Source organism: Lemur catta, chromosome 16 (genome assembly GCF_020740605.2).
Source record: "Lemur catta isolate mLemCat1 chromosome 16, mLemCat1.pri, whole genome shotgun sequence".
NCBI classification, from domain to species: Eukaryota; Metazoa; Chordata; class Mammalia; order Primates; family Lemuridae; genus Lemur; species Lemur catta.
This window is the reverse complement of record NC_059143.1, coordinates 16,455,336-16,474,059: the sequence shown is the minus strand read 5'-3', so window position 1 is coordinate 16,474,059 and position 18,724 is coordinate 16,455,336. Positions and strand designations below refer to the sequence as shown.

General features: G+C 44.2%; 1 protein-coding gene across 3 annotated transcripts in view; it reads left to right on the top strand.

The window, feature by feature from the left end:
* Positions 1–18,724, top strand: part of NPC1 (NPC intracellular cholesterol transporter 1) — a 41,572-nt gene that overhangs the window by 2,935 nt on the left and 19,913 nt on the right. For 2 of the 3 annotated variants that reach the window (XM_045527548.1, XM_045527550.1), the window contains exons 2-9: positions 6,232–6,354; positions 7,673–7,779; positions 9,993–10,168; positions 12,368–12,535; positions 13,117–13,366; positions 15,189–15,262; positions 15,730–16,151; positions 17,420–17,646. In XM_045527548.1, coding sequence (XP_045383504.1) covers positions 6,232–6,354; positions 7,673–7,779; positions 9,993–10,168; positions 12,368–12,535; positions 13,117–13,366; positions 15,189–15,262; positions 15,730–16,151; positions 17,420–17,646 — 1,547 coding nt within the window. The remainder of the gene's footprint in view (positions 1–6,231; positions 6,355–7,672; positions 7,780–9,992; positions 10,169–12,367; positions 12,536–13,116; positions 13,367–15,188; positions 15,263–15,729; positions 16,152–17,419; positions 17,647–18,724) is intronic. The other variant, XM_045527549.1, reaches the window with a different exon arrangement.

The window sequence follows — 18,724 nt, the reverse complement described above, 5'->3', positions numbered from 1 at the left end:
AAGTGGGTTTGGGGGAGGGATTTAGGGACTAGTAGTGGTGATCAGAATTGGATTTGCAGTTGGTTTCTAGGTGATGGTGTTGATCAACTGTGGCTGGCCAAGTTTTTCTTCCCCTGGACTATGTCTCTTATTTTCAGTTTTTGGAATATTTGCTCTGGCAGCAAAACTTAAAAACAACTCTGGTGCTAGCATACTGTTGTTACTGTCGCTTTCTTAGGTCACAAGAGGAACTCAAAATAATTTTATAAACATGGAGTGAGTGCCCGGCACAACATAGGACATAAAGATCAAAAGAACTAACCCATTAAAAAAGCAATCTAAGCTGGGCACAGTGCTGCACGCCTTTGTTCCCAGCTACTCAGGAGGCTGAGATGGGAGGATCCCTTGAGCCTAGGAGTTTGAGTCCAGCCTGGACAACTTGGCAAGACTGTGTTCCCCCACCCCCGCAAAAAAGACAATCTAGGTACTATGAAGTGTTGTGTAAAAGTTCGTAATTACTATGTCTTGTTCATAGTTGATGAGGGGGAGGCTAGATACATAAAAAATTATAATACAGTGAGAAGAGCTTAAATAAGGCTAAAGACAAAATGTTACGGGGAATCCATTTTTGAGCTGAGCTTTAGAGGATGAATTAATGTGTACCCGGTGGACAAGAGGAAATCTAGAGAAAGTGGAGAAAGTTGCCTAGTTGTTGCTGAAAACCATTGAACTGTACATTTGAAAAGAGTGAACTTTATGGTATGTAAATTACCCCAATTAAGCCCTTAAAAATTGGCAGGAGGATTATACTAGATTACAGAAGACTAAAGACAAAAAATAGCTACCTAAGTGTTGCATAGTACTCTGTTACGGTCACACATCTGGCCTTGTTTTATCCTCACAAAACCGCCTTAAGATAGGTATAATGCTGTTTTTCCTATTTTACAGATGTGGATATTAAGGCTCACATTTGTCCCAACGTCACATAGCTAGTAGATGGCAGATTAGGATCTTGAACTACTATCTTCGGAATCTGACTTCTGTGCTCTAGTTTATTCAAATTAAAAATATTGCTGCTAGATTATTCATATTTAGCAAGCTTAATTGAATGGGTGTTCAGCAGATGTTCCACTTGGCCAATAAGCCATCTCATTCAAGGCATATTCCTGTCCCCAGTGTGGCTTCTCCAGTCGTCTGTAATAGATCAGGGATGGAGTTAGCCTGCGGGCCTGACCCATGGCTCAGTTGCCACACTGTGCAAACATCCCATAGGAGAAAACCTGCAGACTGTGTGTGCTCACACCCACTTTCATAGTTTTATTTTAGTCGTGTGGCTCCTAAATGTCTAATACTAACCAGCAGTATGACCATGGTGAGTCATGTAGAGAAACTGCAGGCTGCAGGGGTTATTTGTAAAATGAAGAGTTGGACTAGCTGAGCCCTCTCAAAATGTGTGACTTATCCACATACAGGCCCACCTGATGCCTCTGTGAATCATCCTTTGTTATGTGGATATGTTCATGTCAGGGTGGCTATAAAACAGTTCCAGAGATTTCCGTCAATAGAAGTCAGACCAGCCCAGCCTCCAGCCCAAATATCCTGCCATGTTTGTTTGGTCTGCTTTCCTGACTCCAAAGGAAAAAGCAGGCAGCTTAATTGCTGGACAGGATTCTCCGTGCCACTCCCTGCACCCTGATCCTGTGTTGTCCTGCGTGGCCAGGTCAGCCCTTCTGCTCCCGGGAGAGGCAGTGGAGTTAACCAGCAGACCCTCTCCTTCTCCCCCTTGCTGGAGCTACGTGTGTCTCCAGGTCCTGCCATTAGCTTTACCCCTCCAGGACAGGGGCAGAAGTGGGGTGCCAAGCCCTGTACTCCCAACCGTGGCGGGATGGCCGAGTGCTAGCCAGGGGTGGAGGACTGTGTTAGTACTGAGGAAGTGAGTCACTACTTGACAACTGCCGAGAGAGGTACTTTAAAAGCTGTGAATGGTAGTCGTTATTTCTGCAAGTGAACAAGTTTGTGTAGAAAGGACACTTGTGTAGGATCATAGTGGATGGGACGGCCTGTCTCTGGTGCATTCTCAAATTCTGAGGATACATCAGTGCACAGACTGGGCTGGAGTTCAGATAATGCAGAAGGTGGGAGGACAAGGGGATGAGGTGGAGAACACTTAACTTGGCGTTCACAGTCACGGCACTTATGAGCCCTGTGACCTCGGTGTCTTCTCTGAGTCCCAGTTTCCTTGCTGTGAAATGCCGCTGTACTACTACAGAGTGTCTGAGGAATAAATGAGGCAGGGAGTGAGAAGTCACTTACCTTTGTGCCTGGCACACGGGTGCGATTCGGTAAGTCTTTGAGGATGAGTTAGTGCTTCAGCAGGGTTTCCTAAAGGCAGCCTGAAGTACAAGACTATTGCTGATGTTTAGGGCTTCTGCATATGATATTATAATATGTGCCCGTGGGGCTGTCTGTCAGAATCTGATTTAGCAGTTGCTGTAGTTGCTTACCCATAAGCAGAAGGGGCTTTGTTGTTTTAACCTTTCTTGACCTGTTCTTAACGTCGAAAGAAGCAGCTTTCATACCCAGTCATATACCCAATAATTAAAGGCTAGAGCATGTTGCACAATATCCATATGACCTAACCTTTAAAAATAGAAACTTCTAGCCTTGTAACTACTCGATTCTGGGTAGAAGCCAAAACAACCAGCAGTTCTCATTTCTGAACTTCTTATATAATCCGGTCAGACTCTGTCAACTCACCCCGGATGTGGTACTGTAGGAAACTTCAAAGAAAGCGTCACACCTGGGCTCTGCCCTGTAAGATCTTATGGTCTTACACAGGCGTTGAGACAAAAGTGAGAAAATGCTCTTGCAACCTCTCCCAACATCACACCTTTGAGATTCTCATACATATAAATTCCGCTTGGTCCTGGGGCATGACCAGTGCAGAGAGAGGGAAGGAAGGGCAGAGGGCTAGGGTGATAGGTAGGGAACATTGTGGGGAGGAGAGTGGACAGAGCCAGAGCGAGGTGTCTGGAGCTTGTCTCCCAGGCAGCGGGAAGCGTGGATTATAGGTTTCTAGACACCAGAAAAGTTTGGAGCCACCATTTTGGAAGGGGCAAATGGCACTGTGCGTAGGAGACACTGCCGTGGTCTGGAGGGGAGGAGAAGGCTGCACAAGGGAGCTTCCCTGGGAATGGGTAATGGATTAGCCATGGGAGGTGCGATTGAAAGGTGCCTGAGGTTTTTATGTTAAATTCTGTTTGGCAGTAGAGGAGCCTTCAGAGAAAAGATTGGTTTCCTCTTAAGCACCTGAGGCTGTCAGGCGGCTAGTTGGGAATAGTGTAGTGCTGGAGAGCAGCCGGGGCTCATGAATGAAACTGGAGCAGCGCTTGTAGGCAGGTGCAGGCAAGGGGAGCAAGACAGAGATGAGGTTAAAACTGTAGAAGAGAAAGATCGTCAGGTGGAGGTCCCTGAGGAGGTTCAGCAGTGGCACCAGCAGGCCTGGAGGCAGGGAGGACAGCACTTCCTCCTCAGCTCTAGGTGGCTGTGAGAGTGAGTGCACAGGGCTCGTGGCCTTGCACAGGGCCAGGGTGGGGAGGGTGTAATGCAGTTGATTATATTTTATTGAGTGTCTGTTTCTGGAGCCATAGCGCTCTGGTTTAAATCCAGGCTTTGCCACTATTTATGTGACCTGGAAAAAGTTATTTAGCCTCTCTGTGCCTCAGTTGTTGCATCTATAAAATGGGTATAATAGCCCCTCCCTCATCAAGCTATTGTTAGGATTAATTGGGCTAACATATGAAGAGCATTTAAAACAGTGCCCGGCACACCTTGCCAAGTGCCTTGGAAGGCCTTTTTGGCCCCAGTGACTTAGGGCTGCTGCTTAGGCAGGGTGACGGCTTAGGAAGCAAACCTAAGAGTGATGATTCAAGCTCAAATTTCCTAGGCCCAGAAAGACCTCAGGTGTTTTAGTTTCTTCAGGTCTTTGGAACCTCTTTGCTGAGATGCCAAACAATGATTCCTTACATTTGCGCTTTATTTTGTTTATAAGTATTCCCTTATTTGATCTTCACGCAAACCTGTGAGATAAGCAGAGATTATGAGCTGCAGGTAGGAAAACGCCTACTCAGCACAGTGAAGTAACCTGCTCCAGGTGTGATCCCAGGTGCCATGGGCTCAGCAAGCACGTTTAGGGAGAGCCGCTGAGCTCCTGGGATCAGAACCCAGGATTCCTGACCACACTCCGTGTCCTCCTCTCTCCCACCTTCCACCAGATGAGTGGAAACAGCACTTTGCTCTGAAATACACTACGAAGGACGATCTTTGTGAAAAGGAACCTAAACAGCACTGGGTCATCTTTATTTGCCTTTGTAGCGCCAATTGCTGACTAAGGGGATTTTAGACTCCAGACACCCGCCCTGTTTGTCAGGCCAGAGCTGACTGGGTTCCTGTCCCTCCTGTGGTGACTAGCCAGAGTGGCCCTGAGGCGGAGACCTGCTTACCTGTCCAGGCCTTGGGAGTGCTGTGAGGTCTAGGTAGGGGCTCCTTGTGTCTAAGTTGCATATAAACGTCAGTTTCCTCCGCTGCTCTACTCAGCTTTTGCCTTTTCAAACTTCAGTTCGATGGGGAATGACCTTTTAGTTGGAAAGCCAGAGTTGCAATACTTAGATCTCTAGGTTTATGGGAATAACAATTGGGATTCTCTCTATATGCAAATAGTGGTGGAATTTCACAACTTCTTGCCAAAGGATTGGTATGCATCTTTCTTGAAGTCTTGTCACTTCCTCATTTATATGGTTTCCCTCCCTTGTGGCCCAAACTTATATGACTTTTAAAGAGTCAAGAGAGAGAGGGGTAAGTCATAATTTTTATTTTAGAATATCTGAAGAATGAATTCAGAGACAAGTTATACGGACTTCTTGAATTCTCCCACACGTATACACCCAACCTCCGGCTTATTTTTTCTATCATGTTTTAGGGCTTCAGGGACTGTTGTGGGATTTGTATCTTGACGCTGGGGAGTAACACAGACTGACTAAGCTCTTTGCATGTGTGTGGGTCATGTGCCACTGTCACTAGAGAGAATTCCAAGTACCTTGGGACCCACAGTTGCTTCTTGGTATCTTCTGTTACCCTGTGGGACAGATGGTGACTAGCTGAGCCCTCTGGGGCTTTTGGGGCAGTGCCTTCTGGAGCAGAACGCTGACTTGATGAATCACACTGACCTCCGCCTTCTGAATTTTCTGACAGCCTTGTGACTTTCACATGGGAAATATGAGTGGCTCTTGAGAAATCTTTGCATAAGAGATTTTTCAATTTTCTTTTGAGATTGCTTCAGGGACTTTCCTTAAAGTTAGCACATTCCTTGCTTTCTACTTAAATTCTCAAGGACAAGGTAGGTGTTCATTCTTGCTCCTCCTTCTTAAATAAGGTTATTGATGTTTATGGTTTTGTTCTTCATGTTACTTAGGATGTACTGATTTTACTTAACCTGAATATATGGAAGTATTCTTTCACTGTGTAGAGCTTATGTAGTTCCTTGTGCAGATGTGCAGAAATAGTGCTTTAGTAATCACTAACTCACGTATTCTTTCTTTCCTCTACACTGTGACTCTTATTATTATTATTTTTTTTTTTTTTTTGAGACAGAGTCTCGCTCTGTTGCCCAGGCTAGAGTGCCGTGGCGTCAGCCTAGCTCACAGCAACCTTAAACTCTTCAGCTCAAGCGATCCTCCTGCCTCACCCTCCCAAGTAGCTGGGACTAGAGGCGTGCACCACCACACCTGGCTAATTTTTTTTTTTTTTCCCCTATTCCTAGTTGGCCGGCTAATATTTTCTGTTTTTAGTAGAGACGGGGGTCTCGCTCTTGGCTGAGGCTGGTCTCGAACTCCTGACCTCAAACAATCCTCTGACTTCGGCCTCTCAGAGTGCTAGGATTACAGGCATGAGCCACCGAGCCCAGCTTTTAGTCTTTCTTATATGGAACTGTACCTTCCTTTTATCAACAAATAAATAAGCAGGAAGTAGAAATTATGTAAATAAGTAATTTCCATTAGCTGCTTCACTAACTTGATAAATAGGTGTTTGGATTTTTCAAAATGTTAAACTAACAAGTGCCTCTTGCTGTTATTTCGTTTTGCAGGTAACATTGGAAGGTCCTGTAATTGTATTTGAATGGGTGATTTTTGTTGTTGAAATTTATTTTACTGTTGAGACCCTGGTGACAACGAGTTTTGTGTTGACTTTCTCTAGGTGTTTTCACAGTCCTGTGTTTGGTATGGAGAATGTGGAATTGCATCTGGGGATAAGAGGTACAATTGCAAATATTCTGGCCCACCAAAACCATTGCCGAAGGATGGGTATGACTTAGTGCAGGTAAGTTCATTCTTGGGCATTGGCAGCACAAAATCCTGATCACAAAAGCCTCTGTAATTATGCCTCACATGTTATTGCAAGGTGGAGGTAGAGGTGAGACTAATAGGCTTAAATCTTATCCCAGACTCTGACCTGTAGCACATAGTGGCAGAAAAGATAACAACATAAGTCCAGAGGCTTCATTTTTGGGAGGCTGACTTTGTACCTCTCATAAGATTTCCCAGACCAGGTTCAGTGGCTCATGCCTGTAATTCTAGCACTCTGGGAGGCTAAGGCAGGAGGATTGCTTGAGCTCAGGAGTTTGAGACCAGCCTGAGCAAGAGTGAGATCCCATCTCTACCAAAAAGAAAGGGGAAAAAAAAAACCAACCAGGCATTATGGCGTACGCCTGTAGTCCCAACTACCTGGAAGGCTGAGACAGAAGGATCGCTTGAGCCTAGGAGTTGGAGGTTGCAGTGAGCTACCACGATACCACTGCACTCTACCCAGGGCAATGGAGTGAGACTCTGTCTCAACAACAAAAAAAAACAGGGCAACTCAGCACCTCTCCTCACAACCCCCGACCCCTTCATAAAAAAGAAAAAGTTTCCCAATAGCAGGTTACTATTTAGAGACCAACCTTGGTACCTCAAATGTTGCTTTTTGCAGCTTATGCAAGATATATTAGAAGTTAGCTTTTTTTAGTTCCCAGATATCAGGACTTGAATGGACTCTGCTGCTAAGTGGCTATGGTGACTTCCTTGTCCCCTGTTCATTTTAGTGTTTCCTCTGTTCCACTGAGAGCCTGTGAGTCTTAGCTGTGTCCAGGATTCTGCTTTCTGTTGTCATTTTTACCATTCTTGATGCAGAGGGACATTAGAAAAGAACTGGAAAAATGACAGTGAAAAGACTGGTTCCAGAGGCTTAAGTAATCGAAAATCAGGTTGACATGATAGCAGAGCTCTAATTTCATTAGAATTATTAAAGGCTTTGATTTTCCCTGAAGTGACTGATGAAAATAGTAAATAGCATTCTGGTTGAATTTTAAAAAAAAGCAAAAAAACCTAAGAGGTAAAATGATTTTTTAGAGAGGAGTGTGAGCTTCCAAATAAGAAAGAAATTAGAAGTGTCCCTACTACCTCTACTTGTGAACCCCTAGTTTATAAATAGTAAATCTGATAGCCTGTAAAGAATTCTACAAGAACTGTGCAAATACAGTATGTGTCTTACCCTCGTGTACCTAAAAAGGATTGCATGAATGAAGTTGTCTTATTTCATTGAGGAACGTTGTCCGTATTTTAACTGCCCGAGTCCAATATCTGTGCTCTCTCACCTGAAGGAACACTGTCCAGGATTCTTCTTTGACAATGTCAGTCTCTGTTGTGATGTTCAGCAGCTTCGGACACTGAAAGACAACCTGCAGCTGCCTCTACAGTTTCTATCCAGGTAGACGGACTGCCAGGCAAACAGAACAAATGGGTGTTAGGTACTTGTTAGTCAGTAATGTTCAGATTTCCTTTTAAAAGTCCATTTTCTGTTTTAGTCTAAGAAAGCACCCTTATGACTTGTCAGAAATAAAGAGAACATAATAACGACCAGGCTTGGTTCTCCTCCTGGTGCATCCAGAGTTGATACTCGGTTCCTCGGACATGTCCTCACGCACAGGGTGTCTGCACTGTGGATGAGTTCCTTTCAGACTTGAGCTGCTGTGCACTGTGGGGAGGAAAGGGTCCTGGTGGTCCTGCTTAGGTCCTTGGCCTGAGACTGTCATCCGTGCCGTCCTCTATGTCTGCGGTCCCCAGCCCCCAGGCCGAGGCCCGGTACCAGTCTGTGGCCTGTTAGGAAAACAGGGCCCTGCATCACCACCTGGGCTCTGCCTCCCCCGCCCCGCCCCATCCATGGAAAAATTGTCTTCCATGGAACCCGTCCCTGATGCCAAAGAGGTTCAGAACTGCTGCTCTGTGTCACCTCCCCCTCCTCGCTACCTCTGCTTTCCATATCGTTCTTGTCATTTCTATGGTGACACGATGTACTAGGGTCAGGTCCTCATTGGGGCTGGCCTCACGTAACTGTTAACAGGCTTGTTCTGGTATAGTTTTGCCTGGTTTTGTCAAAGTTAGTTTTCAGTTGTCCATGACCCCGGCTGGTGAAAAAGGGCCACCTAATGGATGTTCGTCCCTACGGCCACCTGGCAATTCTCAAATGTGCAAAAGAACAAGCTGGGGGTGTTCTTTAGAACAGCAGATTGTGGTATCTTTCCACACTTCAGGCTTCAGCACAGCAGTAAAGATGTATGGGAAGCAAATATGAAAGGGGAAATGCCTCTGTACAGGTATCACTGCAGGTGATTGAGCACAAGTCAGCTTCCATGGAGCAAATTCTGCTTCTTACCAGAAGTAGATGATAGAGAGTGTGGGAAACTACCACTAAACTGTTTCTTCAGGACAACATACCGTATAATAATGGACCAAAAGTTAAGAATCTTTACCTGATTGATCCTGCCGGTAGCATATGCTTGTCTCAAAGATTAAGCCAATATAGAAAAAATAAATAAAAATAAAAAGTTAAGAATCTAGTTGGTCCAGCATATCCTGTGAAAGGCTCCTGGGCCTTAATGGAGCCAAGTCGGAGCCTTTGTCAGTCTAAACACACTTAGCATCCACTCTAGGTGAGACATCGTGGACATACACATCAAAAGGTACCCTGTTATCAGAGGTACCAAAGCTTGATTTATAATAGTGAATAAGAGAAACAACCAGATATGTGGAATAATATATAGCTGTCAGAATTGGTGATTATGGAGATTATATGTAGTAATGTGGAAAGAGTTTGAAAACTGTAGCCCCAAGAGTGGTTCCTATTAATATAATTATAGTTTCTGGTTTTGTCGCTTACTGTGAAAGAGAGTGTGTGTGTCGGTCTCCTTCTCTAGAACAGAGGCTCTCAAAGGCTGGGACATACCTTCCTCCTTCTGTGCCATATGTGGTCCCTGGGACTGGATCAGAGTAGAAAGTAGTCTGGTTGTGTTGCAGGAATGCAGGTCTAACGGAGCAATAGCTTTTGCAGGCAACAGTGGACCAAAGGGAAGATGGAGCTCTCTTGCCACATAAGTGGCATTAGGAACTTAAACTTTGAACCTGAATTCTGAATTGCATGCAGGCAGAGAATGCCACTGCTGTTCTCTTTATCTTTACAAGTCATGGGGATATCTTCTTGTGTTTTGGGAGGGCCCAGGGATTTTCTAAGGCTTGGAAGAAAGCCCTTAAATAGGTTATAAGATGAAAATTCTCATGGTATTTCTCATTTTTTACTTCTTTTTTTCTTATTCAAAATTATCACCATGATGCTCTTAAGTCCTTTTAGCTCCAGGACAAAGAAAGCACATCTCTAAATTACAAAGTACAAAATATAAAGAAGCATCTTTCTGTTTCTGAAATTACATCTGGACAAAATAATTGTGATATTGTAATTAGGGCAGTTTTTAAAGATGTGCCTTTATTGTAACATGAGGTTTTATGTTTAGACTATGTGGGTTTAATATGTTCTTGGTAATTTGTCGCTTTACAATAAATTTTAAATATTCTTTATCTATTTTAAATCATATTTTTGCTGACTATTATCTGTGAGAGCCTGCAAAATATAATTTACTTTTTCTTTAGATGTCCATCCTGTTTTTATAACCTGCTGACCCTGTTTTGTGAGCTGACATGTAGCCCTCGACAGAGTCAGTTTCTGAATGTTACAGCAACTGAAGATTATGTGGATCCTGCTACAAACCAGACGAGGACAAACGTGAAAGAGTTACAGTACTATGTTGGACAGAGTTTTGCCAACGGTAAGTAAAATGTGAATTATTCCTTTTCTACCACTGACATCAGGACAGCGGAGAAAGTTGTTTTTGTTGTCCTGTCAACTGTGTGGGGAAACAATTTCAGTTCCACTGCAAGAAATGAGTTGTTGCTTTGCTATATCCTAGGACTTTGAACTACAACCAATAAAACAGTCTTTTTAAAGCATTTGCTGTAACGCCTTTCTAAGTTTAAGTTCCCATATGGAAAATTTTAGTATGTGCAAGTTGGCATCTGTACATTGGAACTTTGGTTCTAGTGGTCGTGAATTGTGTCACTTCATAAATTACTGCAAGACTAAGGACATAAAACTAGTTGGCAGAGGAGAAGGGGTTATGACTCTGAAGAAACAGATCACCATGAGGGAAAGGAAACAGGTATAACAAATAAATGCTCCCCCCAAACAAATAGGAATAATGGAAGAATCTGAAAGAGACCATATGTTTGTTGAAAAGTACTGAAATGAGAAGATTCTGAAAGAACAGAATGCTATAGAAAAAAAATGATGAATGGATTAGAAATAGCACCAACTGAATTTATTAATGAGAAGTAGTCTTGGAGATGAACTAAAAGGTAAACAGTAGATTAGACATAGCTGAACAAAAAGTATCCAAGAACAATCTACAAAATAATAGAATAAGAATTCAGTGAAGTTGTTGTTTATAAGTGCAACATACAACATTTAATTGTAGCGACCAAGTGAAAAAGTAACAAAAAATTTAATAGAAAATTGGTCCCATTCACAAAGCAACAAAAAGTAAGGTACCTAGGAATCAGTCTTCTAAAAGATATGACTTACAAGGCAGCCTGACTGGAGAGAGAGCATTCTGTACAGAAACAGATCCATGCCTATGTGGAAAGTTGATGCATCAACAGGTTTGTTGTTCCAAATAATTGAGAGAAAGGGTGGGCTGGTCTGTAAATGGGGTGAGGAAATTGATGATGATCATCTAATTTTTATTTTTGCATATAATACTAAAAAATGTATAGATGGAAAGTCCTAATCTTGGAGAGTTTTAGAAGTACATATAGAATATCTTTATGACTTTAAGGTAACGGAAGGATTTCTAGATAGGAGAGGAAAAGCAGAAACCGTAGTGAAAAGATTTATGAATATAAATAGTATCTAGACCGATCAATGAAATGCAGATTAAAACAGTGAGCTACCATTTCACGCCTTATCAGATTGGCATAGATTAAATCTAGTACTATTCTATTTTTGGGTGTTATTTTAGTATACATAATGGCAACACACTACATAATAATATCAATGATATTTTGCACATAAGAAAGTAGCTATAATGGATCCTGTACTGTTAATTTTCCTTTACTAATCCCTGCTTGCTAGAAACTTCCTAGGATCTTCTTCCCCTAAACTTTAAGAAGATGCTTATAGATTCATTTATTCATACGTGACTTGTGCCCTAAAAGCAATTTTCCCTGTAAGTTCCATAATTCTCCAGCTGTGTAGTCTCCTGCTGCAGATGCTCTCTGGAACCAATTTCCTTCACTGAAGAGGTATTAAGGCTCTTAGCTTCTTCTTCCTGAGCCTTTGTGTGCTCTGCTATACAGGGGGGCTAAGACTTCTGGAAGGCTGCGTGAGATGATTGGTGCCTGTAATCCCGGCACTTAGGGATGCCAGGTGGGGAGGATCACTTGAGGCCAGAAGTTCCAGACAACATAGCTTCTCTACCAAATATAAAAAAATTAGCTGGGCATGGTAGTGCATGTCTGTAGACCTCGCTACTTGAGAGGCTGAGGCAAGAGGATTGCTTGAACCCAGGAGTTCAAGATTGCAGTGAGCTGTGATTGCACCACTGCACTCTAGCTTGGGTGACAGTGTGAGACCCTGTCTCTTAAATCAAAAAAGAAAATACGAAAAAACAAACTTCTAGAAGCTTTTGTGAGAACCACGTGGGATAATGTAAGCCTTTCCCTTTCCCGTCTATTTTTCACTTTTAAGTTACTCGGAATCAGGCCAGGCATATTATTTGCAGAGTTACAAGTCAATTTAAAGGGCAGTCTCCGTTCCTGCCCTTAGTGTTTGCTGTCCAGTGTTCGTATCCGTGGCTGCAGTGCATGTGGAGTTCTGTGTTTCCATTCGTGAGGCCTTTTGTAAGCTCTTGCCTGGTGAATCAAAGCAAGCATCCTGTCTCCATCTTTTCCCCTTGGGATTCCTCTTCTAGCAATGTACAATGCCTGCCGGGACGTGGAGGCCCCCTCAAGTAACGACAAGGCCCTGGGTCTCCTGTGTGGGAAGGATGCTGCTGCCTGCAATGCCACCAACTGGATTGAGTACATGTTCAATAAGGACAACGGACAGGCACCGTTCACCATCACCCCCATCTTTTCAGGTAGGGACAAAGACACCAAGTTTGATGTGTTTATGATACTGTTTTAAAGCCAAGGAATCATCATATGCAATAGGAAGATAAATTCAGATAGCTAGTTTATAGAGTTCCTGTCCAGTAAAAAGTAACTAAAGCGTTTATCCTGCCCTGGTTAATTTAGGAGGGCTGAGAGTGGAAACAGGAGCAGAAAGAATTGCCTTCAGATACTGCTATTGTCACTGAAAGGATAAGCTGTTTAAAAAGGAGGAGGGGGTGGAAAAGCATTATAAAGGCCCTTTCCAGAGTCTGCCTTATTAGCAGTGTTAGCCTAGCTCCTCAGAATGGAGAGAAGGCACGACTGGAGGTTTCCCGAGGTATGTGGTATACTCAGATATCAGTGACAAAACCGTATGCACAGAGGTATTGAGGTTACTTAAAATGTTACAGGACAAAGCAACAAAACATGATTAAACTAAAATTTCCAATTCGTTTTATTCCTCCATTGAGTTATATAGTTCTATGTGCTTATCATTGGTTTTAAATACAACTTAATACAAAATTATTTTGTTATTGAGATTTTTACTGAACACAATTCCTTCCTGTAGATCTTCCACTCCACGGGATGGAGCCCATGAATAATGCCACCAAAGGCTGTGATGAGTCTGTAGACGAGGTCACAGGCCCGTGCAGCTGTCAGGACTGCTCCGCCACCTGTGGCCCCAAGCCCCAGCCCCCGCCCCCTCCAGTTCCCTGGAGGCTCTTCGGCTTGGACGCCATGTATGTCATCATGTGGCTCACCTACATGGCATTTTTGCTTGTGTTCTTTGGAGGATTTTTTGCAGTGTGGTGCTACAGGTAAGCAGTCCTCCAGGGCAAAAAGAGCCGAATTACCCAAATGGCACTTGTAGCTTTCACTTGGGCAAACCTTGGTTAATTAGAACTGGAAAAAATACCTGCATTAATGCTTTTCCACGGATTGCTTGTGTCCTACAGGTAGTAAACAGTCCTGTTTAGACATTTAAACATTTGAAGTTAGTTTTATTGATTTATTCAAGATGATGTGTGATTCAAAGCACCATGCTTTAACCACCATTCCTTTTTTTATTTTGAAATAATCAGACTTACCAAAAAGTTGCAAAAATGGTAGACTTTGTGTATATCCTTTACCCACCTTCCCCAAAGTTATGACTTCCACAGCTCAGTATGTTTATCAAAACCATGAAAATAACATCGGCATGATATTAGAGTAGCTAAACTGTAGACCCTATTCAGATTTCACCTGTCGTGCCTTTTTCCTGTATTAGGATCCCAGTTACATTCACTTTTTTTGTTTTCTTGGTCCCCTCCAATCTATGACAGTTCCTCAGTCTTTCCTTTTATGGCTTTGACACTCTTGATGAGTGCTGGTCAGTTATTTTGTAAGCATGTGTTTCAATTTGGCTTTATCTGGTATTTTCTCATGATTAAATTGAGGTTGTGTGTTTTGGACAAAAACATCACAGATGGTGTTGTGCCTTTCTCAGTGCATGATGTCTACATCTCATTCCTGGTGGTGATGACCTTGATCACTTGGTTAGGGTGGTGTCTGCTGGGTTTCTCTGCTGTGAAGTTACCATTTTTCCCTTTGTAATTGATAAATATCTTGTGGGAGAGATACTTTGAGACTGTGCTAACACTTTGTTTCTCTTTAAACTATCGCCCACTGATTCTAGCATCTATTCATTGGTGGGTCTTACCTGCAATAGTTATTACTGTGACGTTTGCCTGATGGCGATTTTATTTCCCCATTCCCTCTACATTTACTCACTGGACCTTTATACAGAGAGCCGTCCCTTCTCCCTCGCTGATTGAATCAGTTGTTTGCATCATGGACCACTTATACGTTCTGTGGGGTGTATTCGGTACTGTCATTTATTTTGTTGCTCACTGGGAATGAATGCCTTCTGGTTGACTCCTGTGTTTTTTTGTTTGTTTGTTTTTTGTTGTTGTTGTTTTTTGAGACAAGATCTCACTCTGTTGCCTGGGCTCTAGAGTACAGTGGTGCTATCATAGCTCACTGCAACCTCAAACACCTGGGCTCAAGTGATCTTCCTCAGTAGCAATGAGCACACCTAGTGATCTTGGCTTCTATATACCGTCCTCTAATAAAAGGAACCAGGGCTCCTTGTAGAAGGGGTTGATTCCAGGGCGGGGCCAGGGAAAATACAAGACTGGGGGATAAGGGCATGTCAGAACACTGGAGCCAACTGGGTGCTGTGGCTCACACCTGTAATCCCAGCACTTTGGGAGGCAAAGGTGGGAGGATCATTTGAAGCCAGGAGTTCGAGACCAGCCTGGGCAACATAGTGAGACCTTGTCTTTGCAAAAAATTTCTAAAATTAGGTGGGCATGGTGGCACACACCTGTAGTCCCAGATACTTAGGAGGCTGAGACAGGAGTATCACCTGATACCAGGAGTTTGAGGCTGCAGTGAGCTGTGATCATACCACTATACTCCAGGCTGGGCAACAGAGCAAGTCCCTGTGTCAGAAAAAAAAAGAAAGAAAAGGAAGGAAGGAAGGAAAGAAAGCCAGATGAGGAAAGAGTAAGCTTTTAATGGGATTACAGGAATGTCAAAATAATAGCCTCATTGTAATGAAGTCCCACTAATACTACTTAACGTGCTTTTGTCTTTCAGAAAACGGTATTTTGTCTCCGAGTACACTCCCATTGATAGCAACATAGCTTTTTCTGTGAATGCCAGTGATAAAGGTAGGCATATTTGTATGTAAATGAACGGGTTCAGATTTTGTTGGCACAAGAGCGTTCATTTCCTCAACAAATGTTCATGCGCCAGTTCTGTGTGAGGTGGTGGGCTAGTGCTGAGGACATGGCTGAGGTCCACACAGATATCCTTGCCTTTGTGACACTGACATCTAGTGAGGGTGACAGAACCAAGTAAGGAAGAGAGTAGTGAAAGAATTCTGGAACTGGGGTAAGAGCGGGGAAAGGAGCCGTGGTGGGACGAGGCTGAAGAGCTCTGTAGACAGAGAGGTCGGAGGACTTCGTTGGGCAGAGGCTTGTGTGAGAACATCCTCCTCTGTGGGGGGGCAGCCAAGACGGGTGGCTTCATGAGCAGACAGGTGGCTGAGGGCTGGGGCTCCTGTGCGTGTCCCCAGATGGGCTCAGGTCCCACTGTGTGCGACAGCAGCTAACGCTCTCCCTGTTCCAACTTTCAGGAATGTCACGGCTCTTAACCTTCACCCTCCCTTCCTCTCCCGCCCTTCCAGGGGAGGCGTCCAGCTGCGACCCACTGGGCGCAGCATTTGAGGGCTGTTTGAGGCGGCTGTTCACGCAGTGGGGGTCTTTCTGCGTCCGAAACCCCGGCTGTGTCATTTTCTTCTCTCTGGTCTTCATCGTGGCATGTTCTTCAGGCCTGGTGTTTGTCCGGGTCACGACCAACCCAGTCGACCTCTGGTCGGCCCCAGCCAGCCAAGCTCGCCTGGAGAAAGAGTACTTTGACCAGCACTTTGGGCCTTTCTTCCGGATGGAGCAGCTCATCATCCAGGCCCCGCTCACCAAAAAACACACCTACGAGCCCTACCCCTCAGGAGCCGACGTGCCATTTGGACCTCCGCTTGACATAGACATTTTGCACCAGGTAATCCGCTGTTCACAGAAACAAGTCAGTCAGGGGACCCGGTGGTTTGCTGGCTCCTGCGTGTTGCCCAGTTCTGCTTGATTTGATGTGGATTTGGGGCTGAAGGTAGCGGTATTTCTTGAAAATCTTTGAGTTGTAACAGCAAAGCTACTCTTAACTTACTTTTCAAGAAAGTGAATGATAGGTGTTGAACTTAATGAAAAATGTACTTTTGCTGCTTTTATATTCACTTTGGACAGTAGGTCTTGCCTTTTTCTTAAAATTGAGATGAACAGAGAAAGACTTCAGTAGCGTTTCACTATTGAGGCAGAATGTATTTAGGGGAAGTCACCCTAGGAGTTTCAGTTTTTTCCCATGGTAACTGAAAGTAATGTGCGAGGACCCAAAGGAATGAAGCCCTTTGTGCCATCCTGGGAGCTGAGGAAGGACCTGCTGGATTGTCACTGATCCAACTTGCAGGAATGAACTTACCACTGCCTGCCTGCGGGCACTCAGCCTGCATTTGGCGAGAGGTGCATTTGGGATGGGATCCACCCCATTCCTTTTAGAAAAGGTGTGTAAACCTTCCTGTTGTCCCTGTCACACTTGCCTTGGAGAGCCTTACCTGTGAATAAACTGCATCCACTTCTTTTTTGATGAATGATTACACAATCACATAGTTTTTCCTTTTAAGCATTGCTGTTGTTTACAGAAGGTCCAAAATCTTGAAAAACACCAAAGTGGTCCCAAGACTTTCATAGAATCTTTTGTCCAGCCAGTGACTGTTGCTTTTGCCCAGGTTGTTGCAGGAGATGAACAGCATAGTCGTGTATCTTAGGAGCATCTCCACTGCTAGGAGGTGCGGGGACGTATGTAATGGCTGTAGCACAGAGCAGGGCAGTAGGTGACGTGTTGTCGGCAAGGGGCGTGTCGGGAAGACCACGCACCTTGCTCCAGTCTCCCTGGTCCTCTCCGTCACTGCTGGGGAGGGGAGGAAGGGGACATGGTCGTGTGTCCTACATTGTGATCCCTTCTGGTCATGATGTCTCCTCCCCATCTCTCTGGATGCCATCAGCCAGCGTCTTCACCCCAGTTTGCTGTAAAAGTGGGCCTTTGGCTTAACCATATATCATACCATAGTGTGCTTTAATCGTCTCCCCTGCCTTAGGAAGCATTTTCCCCAGATACTCTTTATCTTCAGACCCCTCAGGACAATACTGGTTAGTCAAGATCTGAGAGAGAAATCTGACTTGTTTCTGGGTTTGCTTATTTTCAAAATCTTCTTTCAGGTTCTTGACTTACAAACAGCCATTGAAAACATTACTGCCTCTTATAACAACGAAACTGTGACTCTTCAGGACATCTGCGTAGCCCCTCTCTCACCATATAACAAGAACTGCACCATTATGAGTGTGTTAAATTACTTCCAGAACAGCCACTCTGTGCTGGACCACAAAATAGGGGACGACTTCTTTGTGTATGCTGATTACCACACACACTTTCTGTACTGTGTACGGTAAGTGGCCGGAGATAGTCATTCATGTGTCCCATTAATAGTTGAGCACTTACTGTTGCTAGACACTATTCAAGGTGCTAGAGACCCAGCAGTGAGCAAAGAGAGCAGGACCCTGCCCCCAGGAAACTCACATCCTAAGGGAGGGAGGTGGACAGTGTGCATGTAAATATGTGATACCATGGCAGGTGGAGATGACGCTATGAGGAGAAAGATGAGGCCAGGCAAAGGGTTGGGTGTACTGCTCTAGCATGGAGATCTGCACAAAAGGAAACAGAAGGAGGGAGCTCCTAGATATCACAGGGACAAGTGTTTGAAGCAGAATGAGCAGCAAGTGCAAAGGCCCTGTGGTGCAAGCTTTTATGATGTGTAATCCAGGAACAGCAGGTCCCTCTCAACCTTTCACTCGAGTCTGGGTCAGTAACACAGTTTCATGTATCCCCCCACCCCAACCCCCGAGACTTAAAGACAGAAGCTGATGGTATATTTTCTTGTCTTTCAAATATAACCTTATATCATGATACTGAATTGATTTTAAAACATGTAGCCTCCATTCAAGGAATTGGGGCAAGATTATATGAGGTTTTACATTTGAGGACCCTGTAGCTACTTTCCTTAGGAGGCATGTCTCGCTGGGCAGGATGCTTCTGTAATTGGGATTAGTCACCAAGAGAGCCAGGGAGGGAATCTTTAGGCTCATCCTGGTAGAGGAAGAGTGTCACAATGCCGGGTGGACCTGCCCTCCCTGGGTGCCCTGGATCTGGCCTGGCAACAGTTGTTCAGCCAGTTGAACAACCACAGTGTCTGTTTCTTCATCATGGGGACAGAGAAGTTATTCCTTGTCTCCTTCGAGGGCACTGCTCAACTAACCATGCCTCAAGAGCTGAGGACTCTGATTTCTGGTTCTAAAAAACTTTGGTGACCTTGAGTTTTGTCTGTTACTGGGATAAGACTCTTCAGGCAGTTGGGCTATGTTTAGTCTCGCTCAAGGGCATCGCCTGTGAAAACGTGAGTTATACTCGTAGGACAATAAACTCATGCCCTGTACTGTAAACCAGCATTGTTAACAGGGTAGGTGGTA